This window comes from Procambarus clarkii, chromosome 13 (genome assembly GCF_040958095.1).
Source record: "Procambarus clarkii isolate CNS0578487 chromosome 13, FALCON_Pclarkii_2.0, whole genome shotgun sequence".
NCBI classification, from domain to species: Eukaryota; Metazoa; Arthropoda; class Malacostraca; order Decapoda; family Cambaridae; genus Procambarus; species Procambarus clarkii.
In genome coordinates this window covers 40,470,008-40,489,571 of record NC_091162.1, presented here as the reverse complement: position 1 = coordinate 40,489,571, position 19,564 = coordinate 40,470,008, and the positions used below count along the sequence as shown (strand labels likewise).

The window sequence follows — 19,564 nt, the reverse complement described above, 5'->3', positions numbered from 1 at the left end:
TATTTGCGCGGCATGGCTTCGATGGCCGGGGATGCGCTTTGGGTTGACCCGGTTTCCCCCCTTCCCTGTTCCCGGGCTCGGGTCTCTCAGGTTGTCCGCAGGGTTATTAAGTCTAGCCATCCAGTGGTCTATCCCTGTGCTCACGGCGTTCGTAAGTTTGCTGCCTTGGCTGCTGTCTTTGGCAACATGTCTTGGGTTGACATTCAGGCACTGGGTTTTTGGAGGTCGAACAGGGTCCTGGCCGCTCGCTACTTGGTCAATGTCCCTGGGGCCTGGTAGGGCCTGTGATGCATTGGGTCGGCGGTTGCAGCCAGTTGTCTTGACTTCGCGTTGAGATGCGAGGACCGACAGCTTCCCAGGTAAATCCCTGTGTTTTCATTGTCTTTGGGGAATTAGCTCCGGGGAGCCGACAGGGCTCCTCCCAGAAAACCAGCGTTGAAAGAAATGAAACGCCATTTTCTGGGTGAGACCGAGAGGCTCCCCGGCATCCCTTCCTCCCTCCGGTCGGCAGTGTTTTCACGTGTTTTGGCATCCAGCCTAAGAACTGCTGGTTGGATCGCCGGCGCGGGGGGTCTGGAGCTCCCCCTTTTTCCTCCCGGGGAGGGGGGGTTGCGCAGACAGTGGCGCGGCAACGTGATGACGTCATGCAAGTTTGCTAATTTTTGTTTGGGGAGTTCTGCCCACTCATTTGGCTTTTGGTAGCAATAGTTTCGCCAAAATAGGGGTTTGTTTTGGGACACCTACCTTTCTGGGTGTCAGAACCGGTCAATGGCAGAAACAGAATGCTCCCAACCACAGGGGGGGAGGGGGGTCTATAGGCCACTGCTCCTCGCATTTCTCTGAGGGAGCCAGGTTCTGGCGCGTGGTCCCTGGAAGACAAGTACTTCATGCACATTGATTGATGCCAGAAAGTTATACATACCCATTCAGCCTGGATTGCTCCGGGGAGCCTCCGGGTCTCACCCAGAAAATGACGTTTCATTACATACAACGCTGGTTTTTTATCATAATCAGGGGTCTTCTGTAATACTATCATTGCTAAATAATACCAGTTACATATATTTTTGTTATTTTTAGGTGATGCTGTGGTCACAAGCTGAACAGCAGTGCTGTGAGCTCATGCTGCGTGCACCATATATGTCACTAAAGGGTGCCGGTCGACCGAGCGGACAGCACGCTGGACTTGTGATCCTGTGGTCCCGGGTTCGATCCCGGGCGCCGGCGAGAAACAATGGGCAGAGTTTCTTTCACCCTATGCCCCTGTTACCTAGCAGTAAAATAGGTACCTGGGTGTTAGTCAGCTGTCACGGGCTGCTTCCTGGGGGTGGAGGTCTGGTCGAGGACCGGGTCGCGGGGACACTAAAGCCCCGAAATCATCTCAAGATAACCTCAAGATAACCAGCCTTGGTGGCTCACTCAGTACTGAGGGTTTCACACCCGGGAATGTTGCCCATGATTTTTTTGTTTTAAATGGCGTCTGTTTGCAAGAACCCTGAGGAAGTTGTTGTGAACTTCATGTAGCCGCGGGCCATTTAAATCTTGCGCGGTACTCCAAAACGTCATATGAAGGGGTGCGCACTTTCGTGTCAGTTACTCAACACGTCATATGAAGTGTTGCACAGTTTAAGGGTTAACCATGATTTTGGGCTGACTGGGTTCAAAGTGAAGTGGTGGCCCTAATGGCAGCTGGGTAAGCAGATTGATAGGAATTCAGTAGTTTCACGATAATTCCTGAAGACTTGTTATTGGCTAACTGTTTACAGAGAAGCTACCCTCGGTAGCTTCTCTGTAAACAGTTAGCCAATAACAAGTCTTCAGGAATTATCGTGAAACTACTGAATTCCTATCAATCTGCTTACCCAGCTGCCATTAGGGCCACCACTTCACTTTGAACCCAGTCAGCCCAAAATCATGGTTAACCCTTAAACTGTGCATCACAGAGAAAGGGACATTTCATCTCTACATGTATTTGATAAAATGTTGATGTTATCTTCCGAGTTTGCTACAGAAATCAGTTTAACCCATAATTTAGAAATGTCACCATGTGACATGCATAGAAAAAATAAATTAAAAATGACTTACCACAAAACTACTGCATTAAACACAGTAACTTCAGAAGAAATGTTTAGCTTCTGCTGCAGTATGTGTCGAAATGAATTTTGACTCAACTCGCCAATATGTGGTGAGGTTAATACATCAGAAGAATACACCTGCAAGATCTGTAACATATTTGTAAATTTATCTGAGTATATATTTCATAACAGGAAAATGGTAAAATAAAAATGTTGAATATAACAAAAAGGTAATTTGTGGGTGTGCCCCGGTGGCTCCCTGAAGTACCTATAACACAAAAAACCAGCGTTGAATGTAATGAAACGCCATTTTCTGGGTGAGTCCCTGAGGCTCCCTGGAGCTATTCAGGCTGATAAGGATATCCCTAACTTTAGCATCAGTCGATGTGGGTGGAGTTCTAGGCCAACGTGGACCACGAGCCAGAACCTGGCCCCCTCAGAGAGGCACGAGGGTTAGGGGAGCCGGTTGGCCGAGCGGACAGGACACTGGACTTGTGATCCTGTGGTCCCGGGTTCGATTCCAGGCGCCAGCGAGAAACAATGGGTAGAGTTTTTTCACACTATGCCCCTGTTACCTAGCAGTAAAATAGGTACCTGAGTGTTAGTCAGCTGTCACGGGCTGCTTCCTGGGGGTGGAGGCCTGGTTGAGGACCGGGCCGCGGGGACACTAAAGCCCCAAAATCATCTCAAGATAACCTCAAGATAGGCACCCAGAAGGGGTGGGCATAACAAAACAAACCCCACATGGTAAGAAATTAACGACTAAAAACCAAACAGAGGGGTAGAACTCCCTCCAATCCCAAGCAAACAAGCAAACGTTACACTCTACTGTTGTGCTGCTTATTTGCGCAGCCCTCGCCTTCCTGAGAGGGGGAGGGGGGCCCGGGACCTCCCACGCTGGCAACTGAGGTCTTCAGTTCAAAAGCTATCTTGAGGTTATCGCGAGATGATTTCGGGGCTTAGCGTCCACGAGGCCCGGACCTCGAGCAGGCCTCCTTTTTCATTACACACCCCCCTCCCCAGGAAGCAGCCTGTAGCAGCTGTCTAACTCCCAGGCACCTATTTACTGCTAGGTAACAGGGGCATCAGGGTGAAAGAAACATTTTGCCCATTTGTCTCCGTCTCCACTGGGGATCGAACCCGGAACCTCAGGACTATGGATCCGAAGTGCTGTCCACCCAGCTGTCAGGCGCCATCAAGCTCCAAGTATCAAAACAACGCGAAAAAAATGCCAACCACTTTTGCCAGGGAGTCTCCGTGGCTCGCCCAGAAAATAGTGGTTCATTACATTCAACACTGGTTTTCTGTGGGGAACTCCTATGGATCCTTGGAGCTGCATACCCAAAGATAAGGAAAAGAGGGGCTTACCCGGGAGGTGGCCGCCCACAAACTCCTCAACACGAAGTCAAGATAACTGGCTGCAACCTGCGACCCAAATCAACACAGAAACGCCCAGGAGCAGGCACAGTCACCAATTAACAGGCTGCCAGGACCCTGTTCGACCACCAAAATCCCCGCACCTGAATATCAGTCCAAGACATGTTACCAAACATGACAGCCAAAGCTGCAAACTTCATAAAGTCATGGGCACGAGGATAGACCGCCGGCTGCTTGACTTAATAACCCTATGGACGACCTGGGAACGTCGTCTGCAGCCCTAAAACAGGGAATGAGGGAAATCAGATCAACCCAAAATGCATCCCCAGCCACTGTAGTTGAAGTGCGCAAGTAATGGCGGAGAGCTGCAACCGGACACAACACATGATTCACCCCCAGCTTGACTAACCAAGCATCAATGACCCAAAGGACCACTCCGGAACGCAGTTGTGTCATTCTTCACCAGTAAAGGAGGAGCCGTCCCTAAAGGGACGGATGCAACTGAACAAACGTACCACCAGTACCAAAGGAACAAAAACCCACGTGCCAGAGGAGCCCTCCCTGACCCAACCCCCAGAGTCCAATGCTAACAAAAATAGAGCCTTGGAAAAAAATCCTGAACCGAAGGGGCCACAACAAACCGAGAAGAGGAAAGATAGGAGAGCACCCTGTCCAAGGAGATAATGTCTCCTGCCATGACTCAAGATAACCTCAAGGACCAGGACGGCTCAGGCAGCGCATGAGCAGGCCGGAGGTGAAACAAAACACGATAAAACTTACAGAACGGGGCAGAGGAGACGTCCACCATAAAGGCAAGCTGGAGCGGCTCCACCAGTGCTGCACAATACCTGGTGACAGTATTAGGCATCAAATGATGGTCCTGAAACAGCCAGGAAATGACAAGACAACCTGATCCGAAATAGAAGACAACCTGATCCGAAATAGAAGACAACGTGATCCGAAATAGAAGACAACCTACGAAGAGAGAAAATGACGAAAAGAATGCCAGGAAACTCCATATTGTCACTGAGAGGAAGCTCTCAGGTGGGACACCATCAACGAAGCCACTTGATCACCATACAGATGGTGAGAAACCTGCATCAAAAAGACCAGATGTGAAGAGCAGAGGAGAAGACTGAACCAGCCACGCACCGGGCCGGGCCAACCTGCTGAAAGAGGCGGAGAGCCCCCCCCCCCCTTTCATAGCCCTGGGGCAGAGCTGTCCTCCTTGCCCTTTACCCCTAAAGAAAAGGCAGAGCCCAGGGAAAAGGCAGCAAAGGAAGGTCCACTGGTAAGACCCAGAAGCCTCAAAAGGAGGAGCAGGCTCGAATGACTCCATCCCCAACCTGGATGGGCAGTTCCTGAAGCCGCCCGAGTCTCGGCACCAACTAAACCCCGCCCCGACCCCGAAACACTGCAGCAACCTAAACCTAGTATGCAACGCAAATGCTGCCTGTACTCTAACAGTAATGACATCAAAACAGAACTGGAGAACAAGCAGAGAACACAACTCGCAAGACTCTGGGTCAAGGTGTCATTTACCCAACAGGCAATATGATGGAAGCAAAAGAGGTGACTGTCACCCTGAGACAAGGGTACAGCAACCAACGAACCCGCCCAAGGCGGGCTGGAACCCCGGATGATGAATCCAGTGGTCCACTGAGCCCCGACAGAGTTTCCCAGGGGCCTGTAGGGTGTCGACTACAGGAAACCCGGGAAGGTGTTGCCGACCGGTTAAACCCAAAGCTAACAAGGGGTGGTGAATAACACTGAAATCCCTTCAACGTGTACAATCACAGGGGCCTAGTAGAGGGCCACCAAAATATTATCAGTGTAACTATAGCCATGCTAGGCAGACCCCCACCAGGCAAATGAAAACAAAAAGAAAAGACAAACCCAGCAAAAGTACACATCCCCAGAGGCAACAGGCACTGGCCGCCGCATAGGTGGCAGGCTGCGCAACACCTTGATGCGCAACACCTTGATGCCCAAACCAGCACGATATCACTTCCTACCCAAGGCCAAACAAGGGCCCCAAACCCCAGCTGGTCAGAAGGTAAATGCCAAGCAGCAAGAACCTCAACAGAAATGGTTCCCAAACACCCTAGGGAAAAGAACACTAACACGCAAGGGCAGTACTCACAGGGCGCTTAAGGAAGGAAGCCCATAAGTGCATGCAGCCCTGGCACTGATGAGTAACTCCTGGCCACCACAAACAACAACAACACAGCAGAGGTCGCCACGAAGGTAAACACCGCCAAGGAATTTGAGGCCAGAGAAGTGTCTACTCTGGTTGACATTAGCTTATGAACTGAAGGCCTGAGTAGCTGGCATGGGAGGTCCGGGCCCCCCTCCCCCTCTCGGGAAGGGGAGGACTGCGTGGCAGTAGAGTGTGATGTTTGCTTGTTTTCTTTGGATTGGAGGGGGTTCTAACTCTGTTTAGTTTTTGTTGTTAGTTTCTTACCATATGAGGTTTTTTGTTTTGTTATGTCTACCTTTCTGGGTGCCTAACCCCGGTTGATGTCAGATAAGGAAAACCCCCAACCACAGGGGGTTTTCCAGGGACACTGCTTCCCTGAAACCTCTCTGAAGGGGCCAGGTTCTGGCTTGTGGTCCCTGGTAGGTGGAACTCCATAGGTAATGTCCCAGTCTAATATAAAACACATTAGCCCGATAGCTCCAGGGAGCCATAGGGGCTCCCCACAGATAGAGACTAAATCCTAGAAACCTGCTTGAAGAACTCCCTCAACAATATACAGAAACAACTGAATTTTCCCAGGACTAGTGCGAACTCATTCGTCTCACCTCCCCCCATTTTGAAGGGAGGATGGAGGTAGCTCATTGCCAGCTGGGAACCTCGCTTCCAGTTCTAGAGCAGATGTAGGAATCCACCCGATGACCGGGAAGGGTGGGGTTTAGGGAGCCACAGGCGCTCACCCAGAGATTAGTGTTGCATTACATTCAACACTGGTTTTCTAAGGAGAGCTCCTTATGACTCCTTGAAGCTCAATACCCATGGAGAAGGAAGAAAACATGGGAACAAAACTACCTCACTGCCATTCTCCCTGGCTCCCTCATGGCCACTCTCCCTCCCTCCCTCATTTCTACTCTCCCCTCTTTCACTGCCCCTCTCCCTCCCTCACTGCCACTCTCCCTCGTCCCTTCCTGCCACTTTCCCTCCTCTCACTGACATGCTCCCTCCCTCTCTGACACACTCCCTCCCTTACTCACACATACTCCCTTACAACTGGAAAAGGTTCAAAGGTTTGCCACCAGACTAGTACCCGAGCTGAGAGGTATGAGCTACGAGGAGAGACTACAGGAATTAAACCTCACTTCGCTGGAAGACAGAAGTGTTGGGGGGACATGATCACCACATTCAAGATTCTCAAGGGAATTGATAGAGTAGATAAAGACAGGCTATTTAAAACAAGGAGCACATGCACTAGGGGACACAGGTGGAAACTGAGTGCCCACATGAGCCACAGAGATATTAGAAAGAACTTTTTTAGTGTCAGAGTGGTTGACAAATGGACTGCATTAGGAAGTGATGTGGTGGAGGCTGACTCCATACACAGTTTCAAGTGTAGATATGATAGAGACCAATAGGCTCAGGAACCTGTACACCTGTTGATTGACGGTTGAGAGGCGGGACCAAAGAGCCAGAGCTCAACCCCCGCAAGCACAATTAGGTGAGTACAATTAGGCGAGTACTCATTGACACGCTCCTTCACTCCCTCACTACCACTCTTCCCTCCCTCCCTCACTGCCACTCTCCCTCCCTCCCTCACTGCCACTCTCCCTCCCTCCCTCACTGCCACTCTCCCTCCCTCCCTCACTGCCACTCCCCCTCCCTCCCTCACGGCCACTCTCCCTCCCTCCCTCACTGCCACGCTCTCTCCCTCCCTCACTGCCACTCTTCCTCCCTCCCTCACGGCCACTCTCCCTCCCTCCCTCACTACCACTCTTCCCTCCCTCCCTCACTGCCACTCTCCCTCCCTCCCTCTGCCACTCTCCCTCCCTCCCTCACTGCCACGCTCCCTCCCTCCCTCACTGCCACTCTCCCTCCCTCCCTCACTGCCACGCTCCCTCCCTCCCTCACTGCCACGCTCCCTCCCTCCCTCACTGCCACTCTCCCTCCCTCCCTCACTGCCACTCTCCCTCCCTCCCTCACTGCCACTCTCCCTCCCTCCCTCACGGCCACTCTCCCTCCCTCCCTCACTGCCACGCTCCCTCCCTCCCTCACGGCCACTCTCCCTCCCTCCCTCACTGCCACGCTCCCTCCCTCCCTCACTGCCACTCTCCCTCTCTCCCTCACGGCCACTCTCCCTCCCTCCCTCACTGCCACTCTCCCTCCCTCCCTCACTGCCACTCTCCCTCCCTCCCTCACTGCCACTCCCCCTCCCTCCCTCACGGCCACTCTCCCTCCCTCCCTCACTGCCACGCTCTCTCCCTCCCTCACTGCCACTCTTCCTCCCTCCCTCACGGCCACTCTCCCTCCCTCCCTCACTACCACTCTTCCCTCCCTCCCTCACTGCCACTCTCCCTCCCTCCCTCCTGCCACTCTCCCTCCCTCCCTCACTGCCACGCTCCCTCCCTCCCTCACTGCCACTCTCCCTCCCTCCCTCACTGCCACGCTCCCTCCCTCCCTCACTGCCACGCTCCCTCCCTCCCTCACTGCCACTCTCCCTCCCTCCCTCACTGCCACTCTCCCTCCCTCCCTCACTGCCACTCTCCCTCCCTCCCTCACGGCCACTCTCCCTCCCTCCCTCACTGCCACGCTCCCTCCCTCCCTCACGGCCACTCTCCCTCCCTCCCTCACTGCCACGCTCCCTCCCTCCCTCACTGCCACTCTCCCTCCCTCCCTCACGGCCACTCTCCCTCCCTCCCTCACTGCCACTCTCCCTCCCTCCCTCACTGCCACTCTCCCTCTCTCCCTCACGGCCACTCTCCCTCCCTCCCTCACGGCCACTCTCCCTCCCTCCCTCACGGCCACTCTCCCTCCCTCCCTCACGGCCACTCTCCCTCCCTCCCTCACGGCCACTCTCCCTCCCTCCCTCACTGCCACTCTCCCTCCCTCCCTCACTGCCACTCTCCCTCCCTCCCTCACTGCCACTCTCCCTCCCTCCCTCACTGCCACTCTCCCTCCCTCCCTCACTGCCACTCTCCCTCCCTCCCTCACTGCCACGCTCCCTCCCTCCCTCACTGCCACGCTCCCTCCCTCCCTCACTGCCACGCTCCCTCCCTCCCTCACGGCCACTCTCCCTCCCTCCCTCACTGCCACGCTCCCTTTCTCCCTCACTGCCACTCTCCCTCCCTCCCTCACTGCCACTCTCCCTCCCTCCCTCACTGCCACTCTCCCTCCCTCCCTCACTGCCACTCTCCCTCCCTCCCTCACTGCCACTCTCCCTCCCTCCCTCACTGCCACTCTCCCTCCCTCCCTCACTGCCACTCTCCCTCCCTCCCTCACTGCCACTCTCCCTCCCTCCCTCACTGCCACGCTCCCTCCCTCCCTCACTGCCACGCTCCCTCCCTCCCTCACTGCCACTCTCCCTCCCTCCCTCACTGCCACGCTCCCTCCCTCCCTCACTGCCACCCTCCCTCCCTCACTGCCACTCTCCCTCCCTCCCTCACTGCCACTCTCCCTCCCTCCCTCACTGCCACGCTCCCTCCCTCCCTCACTGCCACGCTCCCTCCCTCCCTCACTGCCACTCTCCCTCCCTCCCTCACTGCCATGCTCCCTCCCTCCCTCACTGCCACCCTCCCTCCCTCACTGCCACTCTCCCTCCCTCCCTCACTGCCACTCTCCCTCCCTCCCTCACTGCCACTCTCCCTCCCTCCCTCACTGCCACTCTCCCTCCCTCCCTCACTGCCACTCTCCCTCCCTCCCTCACTGCCATGCTCCCTCCCTCCCTCACTGCCACTCTCCCTACCTCCCTCACTGCCATGCTCCCTCCCTCCCTCACTGCCATGCTCCCTCCCTCCCTCACTGCCACTCTCCCTCCCTCCCTCACTGCCACTCTCCCTCCCTCCCTCACTGCCACTCTCCCTCCCTCCCTCACGGCCACTCTCCCTCCCTCCCTCACGGCCACTCTCCCTCCCTCCCTCACTGCCACTCTCCCTCCCTCCCTCACGGCCACTCTCCCTCCCTCCCTCACGGCCACTCTCCCTCCCTCCCTCACTGTCACTCTCCCTCCCTCCCTCACGGCCTCTCTCCCTCCCTCCCTCACTGCCACTCTCCCTCCCTCCCTCACTGCCACTCTCCCTCCCTCCCTCACTGCCACTCTCCCTCCCTCCCTCACTGCCACTCTCCCTCCTTCCCTCACTGCCACTCTCCCTCCCTCCCTCCCTGCCACTCTCCCTCCCTCCCTCCCTGCCACTCTCCCTCCCTGCCACTCTCCCTCCCTCCCTCCCTCCCTGCCACTCTCCCTCCCTCCCTCACTGCCACTCTCCCTCCCTCCCTCACTGCCACTCTTCCTCCCTCCCTCACTGCCACTCTCCCTCCCTCCCTCACTGCCACTCTCCCTCCCTCCCTCCCTGCCACTCTCCCTCCCTCCCTCCCTGCCACTCTCCCTCCCTCCCTCCCTGCCACTCTCCCTCCCTCCCTCACTGCCACTCTCCCTCCCTCCCTCACTGCCACTCTCCCTCCCTCCCTCACTGCCACTCTCCCTCCCTCCCTCACTGCCACTCTCCCTCCCTCCCTCACTGCCACTCTCCCTCCCTCCCTCACTGCCACTCTCCCTCCCTCCCTCACTGCCACTCTCCCTCCCTCCCTCACTGCCACTCTCCCTCCCTCCCTCACTGCCATGCTCCCTCCCACCCTCACTGCCACTCTCCCTCCCTCCCTCACTGCCATGCTCCCTCCCTCCCTCACTGCCACTCTACCTCCCTCCCTCACTGCCACTCTACCTCCCTCCCTCACTGCCACTCTCCCTCCCTCCCTCCCTCACTGCCACTCTCCCTCCATCCCTCCCTCCCTCCCTCCCTCCCTCCCTCACTGCCACTCTCCCTCCCTCCCTCACGGCCACTCTCCCTCCCTCCCTCCCTCACTGCCACTCTCTCTCCCTCCCTCACTGCCACTCTCTCTCGCTCCCTCACTGCCACTCTCCCTCCTGCCCTCCCTCACTGCCACTCTCCCTCCCTCCCTCACTGCCACTCTCCCTCCCTCCCTCCCTCACTGCCACTCTCCCTCCCTCCCTCCCTCACTGCCACTCTCCCTCCCTCCCTCCCTCACTGCCACTCTCCCTCCCTCCCTCACTGCCACTCTCCCTCCCTCCCTCACTGCCACTCTCCCTCCCTCCCTCACTGCCACTCTCCCTCCCTCCCTCACTGCCACTCTCCCTCCCTCCCTCCCTCCCTCCCTCCCTCACTGCCACTCTCCCTCCCTCCCTCACTGCCACTCTCCCTCCCTCCCTCACTGCCACTCTCCCTCCCTCCCTCACTGCCACTCTCCCTCCCTCCCTTACTACCACTCTCCCTCCCTCCCTCACTGCCACTCTCTCTCCCTCCCTCACTGCCACTCTCTCTCCCTCCCTCACTGCCACTCTCCCTCCCTCCCTCACTGCCACTCTCCCTCCCTCCCTCACTGCCACTCTCCCTCCCTCCCTCACTGCCACTCTCCCTCCCTCCCTCACTGCCATGCTCCCTCCCTCCCTCACTGCCACTCTCCCTCCCTCCCTCACTGCCATGCTCCCTCCCTCCCTCACTGCCACTCTCCCTCCCTCCCTCACTGCCACTCTCCCTCCCTCCCTCACTGCCACTCTCCCTCCCTCCCTCACTGCCACTCTCCCTCCCTCCCTCACTGCTACTCTCTCTCCCTCCCTCACTGCCACTCTCCCTCCCTCCCTCCATCCCTCCCTCCCTCCCTCCCTCACTGCCACTCTCCCTCCCTCCCTCACGGCCACTCTCCCTGCCTCCCTCCCTCACTGCCACTCTCTCTCCCTCCCTCACTGCCACTCTCTCTCGCTCCCTCACTGCCACTCTCCCTCCCGCCCTCCCTCACTGCCACTCTCCCTCCCTCCCTCACTGCCACTCTCCCTCCCTCCCTCACTGCCACTCTCCCTCCCTCACTGCCACTCTCCCTCCCTCCCTCCCTCACTGCCACTCTCCCTCCCTCCCTCACTGCCACTCTCCCTCCCTCCCTCACTGCCACTCTCCCTCCCTCCCTCACTGCCACTCTCCCTCCCTCCCTCCCTCCCTCCCTCCCTCACTACCATGCTCCCTCCCTCACTGCCATGCTCCCTCCCTCCCTCACTGCCAATCTCCCTCACTGCCACTCTCCCTCTCTCCCTCACTGCCACTCTCCCTCCCTCCCTCACTGCCACTCTCCCTCCCTCCCTCACTGCCACTCTCCCTCACTGCCACGCTCCCTCTCTCCCTCACTGCCACGCTCCCTCTCTCCCTCACTGCCACTCTCCCTCTCTCCCTCACTGCGACTCTCCCTCACTGCCACTCTCCCTCACTGCCACTCTCCCTCACTGCCACTCTCCCTCACTGCCACTCTCCCTCACTGCCACTCTCCCTCACTGCCACTCTCCCTCACTGCCACTCTCCCTCACTGCCACTCTCCCTCACTGCCACTCTCCCTCACTGCCACTCTCCCTCACTGCCACTCTCCCTCACTGCCACTCTCCCTCACTGCCACTCTCCCTCACTGCCACTCTCCCTCACTGCCACTCTCCCTCACTGCCACTCTCCCTCACTGCCACTCTCCCTCACTGCCACTCTCCCTCCCTCCCTCCCTCCCTCCCTCACTGCCACTCTCCCTCCCTCCCTCCCTCCCTCACTGCCATGCTCCCTCTCTCCCTCCCTCCCTCACTCCCATGCTCCCTCTCTCCCTCCCTCCCTCACTCCCATGCTCCCTCTCTCCCTCACTGCCACTCTCTCTCCCTCCCTCCCTCCCTCACTGCCACTCTCCCTCCCTCCCTCACTGCCATGCTCCCTCCTTCCCTTACTGCCACTCTCCCGCCCTCCCTCACTGCCACTCTCCCTCCCTCCCTCACTGCCATGCTCCCTCCTTCCCTTACTGCCACTCTCCCTCCCTCAGTGCCACTCTCCCTCCTTCGCTCACTGCCACTTTCCCTCCTTCCCAGACTGCCACTCTCCCTCCCTCCCTCACTGCCACTCTCCCTCCCTCCCTCACTGCCATGCTCCCTCCTTCCCTTACTGCCACTCTCCCTCCTTCCCTCACTGCCATGCTCCCTCCTTCCCTCACTGCCACTCTCCCTCCTTCCCTCACTGCCACTCTCCCTCCCTCCCTCACTGCCACTCTCCTTCACTGCCACTCTCCCTCACTGCCACTCTCCCTCACTGCCACTCTCCCTCACTGCCACTCTCCCTCACTGCCACTCTCCCTCACTGCCACTCTCCCTCCCTCCCTACTGCCACTCTCCCTCCCTCCCTCACTGCCACTCTCCCTCCCTCCCTCACTGCCACTCTCCCTCCCTCCCTCACTGCCACTCTCCTCCCTCCCTCACTGCCACTCTCCCTCACTGCCACGCTCCCTCGATCCCTTTCTCACTGCCACTCTCCCTCCCTCCCTCCCTCACTACCACTCTCCCTCCCTCCCTCCCTCACTACCATTCTCCCTCCCTCCCTCCCTCACTACCACTCTCCCTCCCTCCCTCACTGCCACTCTCCCTCCCTCCCTCACTGCCACTCTCTCTCCCTCCCTCACTGCCACTCTCCCTCCCTCCCTCACTGCCACTCTCCATCCCTCACTGCCACTCTCCCTCCCTCCCTCACTGCCACTCTCCCTCCCTCCCTCACTGCCACTCTCCCTCCCTCCCTCACTGCCACTCTCCCTCCCTCCCTCACTGCCACTCTCCCTCCCTCCCTCACTGCCACTCTCCCTCCCTCCCTCACTGCCAATCTCTCTCCCTCCCTCACTGCCACTCTCCCTCCCTCCCTCACTGCCACTCTCCCTCCCTCCCTCACTGCCATGCTCCCTCCCTCCCTCACTGCCACTCTCCCTCCCTCCCTCACTGCCACTCTCCCTCCCTCCCTCACTGCCACTCTCCCTCCCTCCCTCACTGCCACTCTCTCTCCCTCCCTCACTGCCACTCTCCCTCCCTCCCTCACTGCCACTCTCCCTCCCTCCCTCACTGCCACTCTCCCTCGCTCCCTCACGGCCACTCTCCCTCCCTCCCTCACTGCCACTCTCCCTCGCTCCCTCACGGCCACTCTCCCTCCCTCCCTCACGGCCACTCTCCCTCCCTCCCTTACTGCCACTCTACCTCCCTCCCTCACTGCCACTCTACTTCCCTCCCTCACTGCCACTCTCCCTCCCTCCCTCACTGCCACTCTCCCTCCCTCCCTCACTGCCACTCTCCCTCCCTCCCTCACTGCCACTCTCCCTCCCTCCCTCACTGCCACTCTCTCTCCCTCCCTCACTACCACTCTCCCTCCCTCTCTCACTGCCATGCTCCCTCCCTCCCTCACTGCCACTCTCCCTCCCTCCCTCACTGCCACTCTCCCTCCCTCCCTCACTGCCACTCTCCCTCCCTCCCTCACTGCCACTCTCCCTCCCTCTCTCACTGCCACTCTCCCTCCCTCCCTCACTGCCACTCTCCCTCCCTCCCTCACTGCCACTCTCCCTCCCTTCCTCACTGCCACTCTCCCTCCCTCCCTCACTGCCACTCTCTCTCCCTCCCTCACTGCCACTCTCCCTCCTTCCCTCACTGCCACTCTCTCTCCCTCCCTCCCTCTCTCCCTCCCTCCCTCTCTCCCTCCCTCCCTCTCTCCCTCTCTCCCTCTCTCCCTCTCTCCCTCTCTCCCTCTCTCCCTCCCTCCCTCTCTCCCTCCCTCCCTCTCTCCCTCCCTCCCTCCCTCCCTCCCTCTCGGCCACTCTCCCTCCCTCCCTCCCTCACTGCCACTCTCTCTCCCTCCCTCACTGCCACTCTCCCTCGCTCCCTCACTGCCACTCTCCCTCCCGCCCTCCCTCACTGCCACTCTCCCTCCCTCCCTCCCTCACTGCCACTCTCCCTCCCTCCCTCACTGCCACTCTCCCTCCCTCCCTCACTGCCATGCTCCCTCCCTCCATCACTGCCATGCTCCCTCCCTCCCTCACTGCCACTCTCCCTCTCTCCCTCACTGCCACTCTCCCTCCGTCCCTCACTGCCACACTCCCTCCCTCCCTCACTGCCACGCTCCCTCCCTCCCTCAATGCCACGCTCCCTCTCTCCCTCACTGCCACGCTCCCTCTCTCCCTCACTGCCACGCTCCGTCTCTCCCTCACTGCCACTCTCCCTCTCTCCCTCACTGCCACTCTCCCTCCCTCCCTCCCTCACTGCCACTCTCCCTCCCTCCCTCCCTCCCTCACTGCCACTCTCCCTCCCTCCCTCCCTCACTGCCACTCTCCCTCCCTCCCTCCCTCCCTCCCTCACTGCCACTCTCCCTCCCTCCCTCCCTCCCTCACTGCCACTCTCCCTCCCTCCCTCCCTCCCTCACTGCCACTCTCCCTCCCTCCCTCCCTCACTGCCACTCTCCCTCCCTCCCTCCCTCACTGCCACTCTCCCTCCCTCCCTCCCTCACTGCCACTCTCCCTCCCTCCCTCCCTCACTGCCACTCTCCCTCCCTCCCTCCCTCCCTCACTGCCTGGTTGATACCTGGTTGATGGGGTTCTGGGAGTTCTTCTACTCCCCAAGCCCGGCCCGAGGCCAGGCTCGACTTGTGAGAGTTTGGTCCACCAGGCTGTTGCTTGGAGCGGCCCGCAGGGCCACGTACCCACCACAGCCCGGCTGATCCGGAACTTCTCTTAGAAAATCGTCCAGTTTTCTCTTGAAGATGTCCACGGTTGTTCCGGCAATATTTCTTATGCTCGCTGGGAGGACGTTGAACAACCGCGGACCCCTGATGTTTATACAGTGCTCTCTGATTGTGCCTATGGCACCTCTGCTCTTCACAGGTTCAATCTTGCATTTTCTTCCATATCGTTCACATCCAGTACGTTGTTATTTTACTGTGTAGATTTGGGACCTGACCCTCCAGTATTTTCCATGTGTATATTATTTGGTATCTCTCTCGTCTCCTTTCTAGAGAGTACATTTGGAGAGCTTTGAGACGATCCCAATAATTTAGGTGTTTTATCGCGTCTATGCGTGCCGTATATGTTTCTCTGTATTCCCTCTATTTCAGCAATCTCTCCTGCTCTGAAGGGGGAAGTGAGTACTGAGCAGTACTCGAGACGGGACAACACAAGTGACTTGAAGAGTACAACCATTGTGATGGGATCCCTGGATTTGAAAGTTCTCGTAATCCATCCGATCATTTTTCTGGCTGACGCGATATTTGCTTGGTTATGCTCCCTAAACGTTAGATCGTCGGACATCATTATTCCCAAATCCTTGACATGCTGTTTTTCTACTATGGGAAGATTCGATTGTGTTTTGTACCCTGTATTATGTTTCAGATCCTCATTTTTGCCGTACCTGAGTACCTGAAATTTATCACTGTTAAACATCATGTTATTTTCTGCTGCCCAATCAAAAACTTTGTTGACATCTGCTTGTAGTTTTTCAATGTCTTCAGCAGAGGTAATTTTCATGCTGATTTTTGTGTCATCTGCAAAGGACGGACACGAAGCTGTGGCGTGTATTTTTGTCTATATCAGATATGAGAATAAGGAACAGTAGCGGTGCAAGGACTGTACCTTGAGGTACAGAGCTTTTAACATCGCTTGGACTCGATTTTATCTGATTGACTGTTACTCTTTGTGTTCTGTTCGACAGGAAATTGAGTATCCAGCGTCCTACTTTTCCAGTTATTCCCATTGACCTCATTTTGTGAGCTATCACCCCATGGTCACATTTGTCGAACGCCTTTGCAAAGTCTGTGTATACAACATCTGCATTTTGCTTTTCTTCTAGGGCTTCTGTGATTTTGTCATAGTGGTTGAGTAACTGTGACAGACAGGATCTTCCCGCTCTAAATCCATGTTGTCCTGGATTGTGCAATTCATTGTTTTCCATAAAACTAGAAATTTGATTCCTAATCACTCTTTCAAACACTTTTATTATGTGTGATGTTAGTGCAACTGGCCTATAATTTTTTGCCAAGGCTTTACTCCCCCCCTTGTGCAACGGAGCTATATCTGCAGATTTAAGTGCTGCTGGTATCTCCCCTGTATCCAGGCTCTTTCTCCATATTACGCTGAGTGCTCTCGCTACTGGTACTTTACATTTCTTTATGAATATTGAATTCCATGAGTCAGGCCCAGGAGCTGAGTGCATAGGCATATTATCAATTTCTCTTTCAAAGTCTTCCGAGTTTGTGGTAATATCCGTTATATTATCTGCAGCTTGAATGTCATTCATAAAGAAGCTGTCTGGGTCATCAACTTTCATGTTGTTTATTGGTGTGCTAAACATAGCCTCATACTGGCTTCTTAGAATTTCACTAATCTCTTTGTTGTCCTCTGTGTACGTACCTTCATTTGTAATTAACGGTCCAATACTGGTCGAGGTTTTGGATTTTGATTTTGCGTATGTGAAAAAATATTTCGGATTTTTCCTTATCTCTTGTATAGCTTTCTGTTCCAATTCCATTTCCTCAGACTCATATGATCGCTTCAACGTTTGTTCTATTTCCTCAATCTCCCTGCTTAGGCTTGTTTTCCTTGCTTGTGATAGTTGTGTCTGCCGAAGCATTTCCGTTATTTTTTTCCTTCTCCTGTACAGTCGTCTGCGTTCTCTTTCTAGAGTGGTCCTCTTTCTGCCCCTCCTCACAGGTACGTGCTTCAAGCAGACCTTGTAAGCTTCAGCTGTCAGTTGAGCTATTCCCTGTGTGGGAGTTTTGTCGCTTAAGACCGTCTCCCATTGAATGGTTGCAAGGTCTACATTTATTTTTTCCCAGTCAATCCTCTTATTGTTGAAATTGAATTGATTGAATATTCCTTCTCGCTTGTTGGGTCTCTTAGACCTACTACCGTTATTTATGCTAGTTCGCACTTCAATGAGCTTATGGTCTGAGTATGAAGTATCTGAGATTGTGATATCCCTGATTAGTTCATCATTGTTTGTGAATAACAAGTCTAGTGTGTTTTCGTTCCTAGTTGGTTCTGTAATCTGTTGATTGAGCGAGAATTTGTCACAGAATCTCAAAAGTTCTCTGACCTGTGGTTGGTTATTTCCCGGGTCATTCCCTGCTATGATATTTGTGTTTGCCGTTCTCCATCTTAGACTCGGTAAATTGAAATCTCCAAGAAAGATAATATCTGGAGCTGGGTTTGCTAGGTTGTCAAGTATGTTCTCTATTTTGTGCATCTGCTCTGTGAATTCCTCAATCGTTGTATCTGGCGGTTATATATTAGAATAATAATTAGGTTTAGTTTCTCTACCTTCATTCCAAGTACCTCTACCACCTCATTAGTTGAGTTTAGTAGTTCTGTGCATACCAGGTCTTCTTTAATATACAGACCTACTCCTCCATTTGACCTAGTTTTTCTATCACATCTATATAGATTATAATTTGGAATCCAGATTTCACCATCCATGTAATCTTTTGTATGAGTTTCCGTGAATGCCCCAAATATTGAGTTTGACTCTAATAGGAGGCCATTTATGAACTTAACTTTATTTCTTGACTTTGGCTTTAAACCTTGAATGTTTGCAAATATGAATGATTGTCCATATTGTGTGTCACTTCTGGAAGGTTTTGGTAGTTCTCCCTCCTCTCTACCCTGACCCAGGGTGTGTTGTTGTGGCAATGGTTTGTCCAGTTTTGGAAGTGATACTGGGGAGTGTGGTAGTCTCTGTGTAGTTGGGGGGTGTAGTATGTGTGGGCTTGATGACGAACCGTAGTCCAGTCTTGGGCATTTCCCCTTCTCCATCCGTACTCCTGCCACGTTTCTGCCTGTCTGTTTCTCCCTCTGTTTGTACCTGCCTCTAAAAAATTTTCAGGGCTATTATATTGGACTTCTTCTCTTATATAGCGCTGTGTACCTCTGACGTGGAAATCGGGGCAGTGAAGATCGTAGCATTTCCTCTCATTGACTGAGAGTGTGCATAGCTTAGGGTGAAAATATCTACACTCTGTATCAAAACGACATCTGCCTTTCCCTAACCAGTTTCGGCATTTCCGTGGGTGCATGAATGAGCATTCCGTGCCTCTGGGCCCATATCTACACTGTCCTTTTGCATAATACCAGCAAATATTTTCATTTGTGATTGTATTATTCTTGTTTGTACCCGTGCACGACTTGGCTATCTCTGTGTTTTTTGTTCCAACTTTCTCGTTTCTGCATTCATTCTCGGTATTGCCCTTATCTTTCTCCTTGTTGCTGTCGTCTTTCTCATTTGTGTTCTCATTCGTCTCATTTTTTCTCTCCTTATTCATATCACCAGTGTGCTCTACAATATTGCCTTCATTTTTGTGTACCTCGACACTATGCCCTTCTACATTGCTACTTTGACTCTCTAAATTCTCAGTCCCTGGGTTGTGCTCAGAGTTCGTTGCTGTCTTTATTTACTCTGCATATATTTCTGGTAGCTTTTGTGTGAATTGTAGCCTGTGTACTTCAGGAATGTTATTCATTAGTTTGGTGATGTTTTCCCACATCTGTCTGTCTCTTTGACAGATCCAGTAGTTACCTTCCCGGTTTGCATATTGTGTAGGTAATCCTGTACAACTTAGGTGAAATCTTATGTTGCAAATGTTACATACAATGCCTACAACACTCTTCCGAAGTGACTTAAGGCAGCCTCCACACACCTCCATGTTGGGTTTGTGATGTTATAATAATATATGCATATATTTAAGTATTATATGTATGTATATATAATATGTATCCAGTATATTTATAATATTACATATGTTTATTTGTTCAAGTTTATGAGGGGGTACTTATCGCCTTGTGGAGAAAATATGGTCGTCTTGGGACCGTCCAGTTGACCGTTGTTTGTCCCAGGTCGGGGGCAGGATGGGCAACCAGGATGTCACTGGTTGCCAGTTACTTGATTTATACACTGATTATGTGCCTGTAATATCCTAAGGGAATTTCTGCTTTCTTCCGGCTTGTAATGTTATTCACTTACTCTATTACTAGTTCCTAGCTCCAGTGCCACTCTCCCTCCCTCCCTCCCTCCCTCCCTCCCTCCCTCACTGCCACTCTCCCTCCC

At 54.9% G+C, this 19,564-nt stretch overlaps 1 protein-coding gene across 3 annotated transcripts in view; it reads right to left on the bottom strand.

Annotated features, from left to right (window-relative positions):
* Positions 1–19,564, bottom strand: part of LOC123757325 (BTB/POZ domain-containing protein 6-B-like) — a 437,538-nt gene that overhangs the window by 54,179 nt on the left and 363,795 nt on the right. For all 3 annotated transcript variants that reach the window (XM_069323874.1, XM_069323875.1, XM_069323873.1), the window contains one exon: positions 2,083–2,219. In XM_069323874.1, the coding sequence (XP_069179975.1) occupies positions 2,083–2,219 (137 nt within the window). The remainder of the gene's footprint in view (positions 1–2,082; positions 2,220–19,564) is intronic.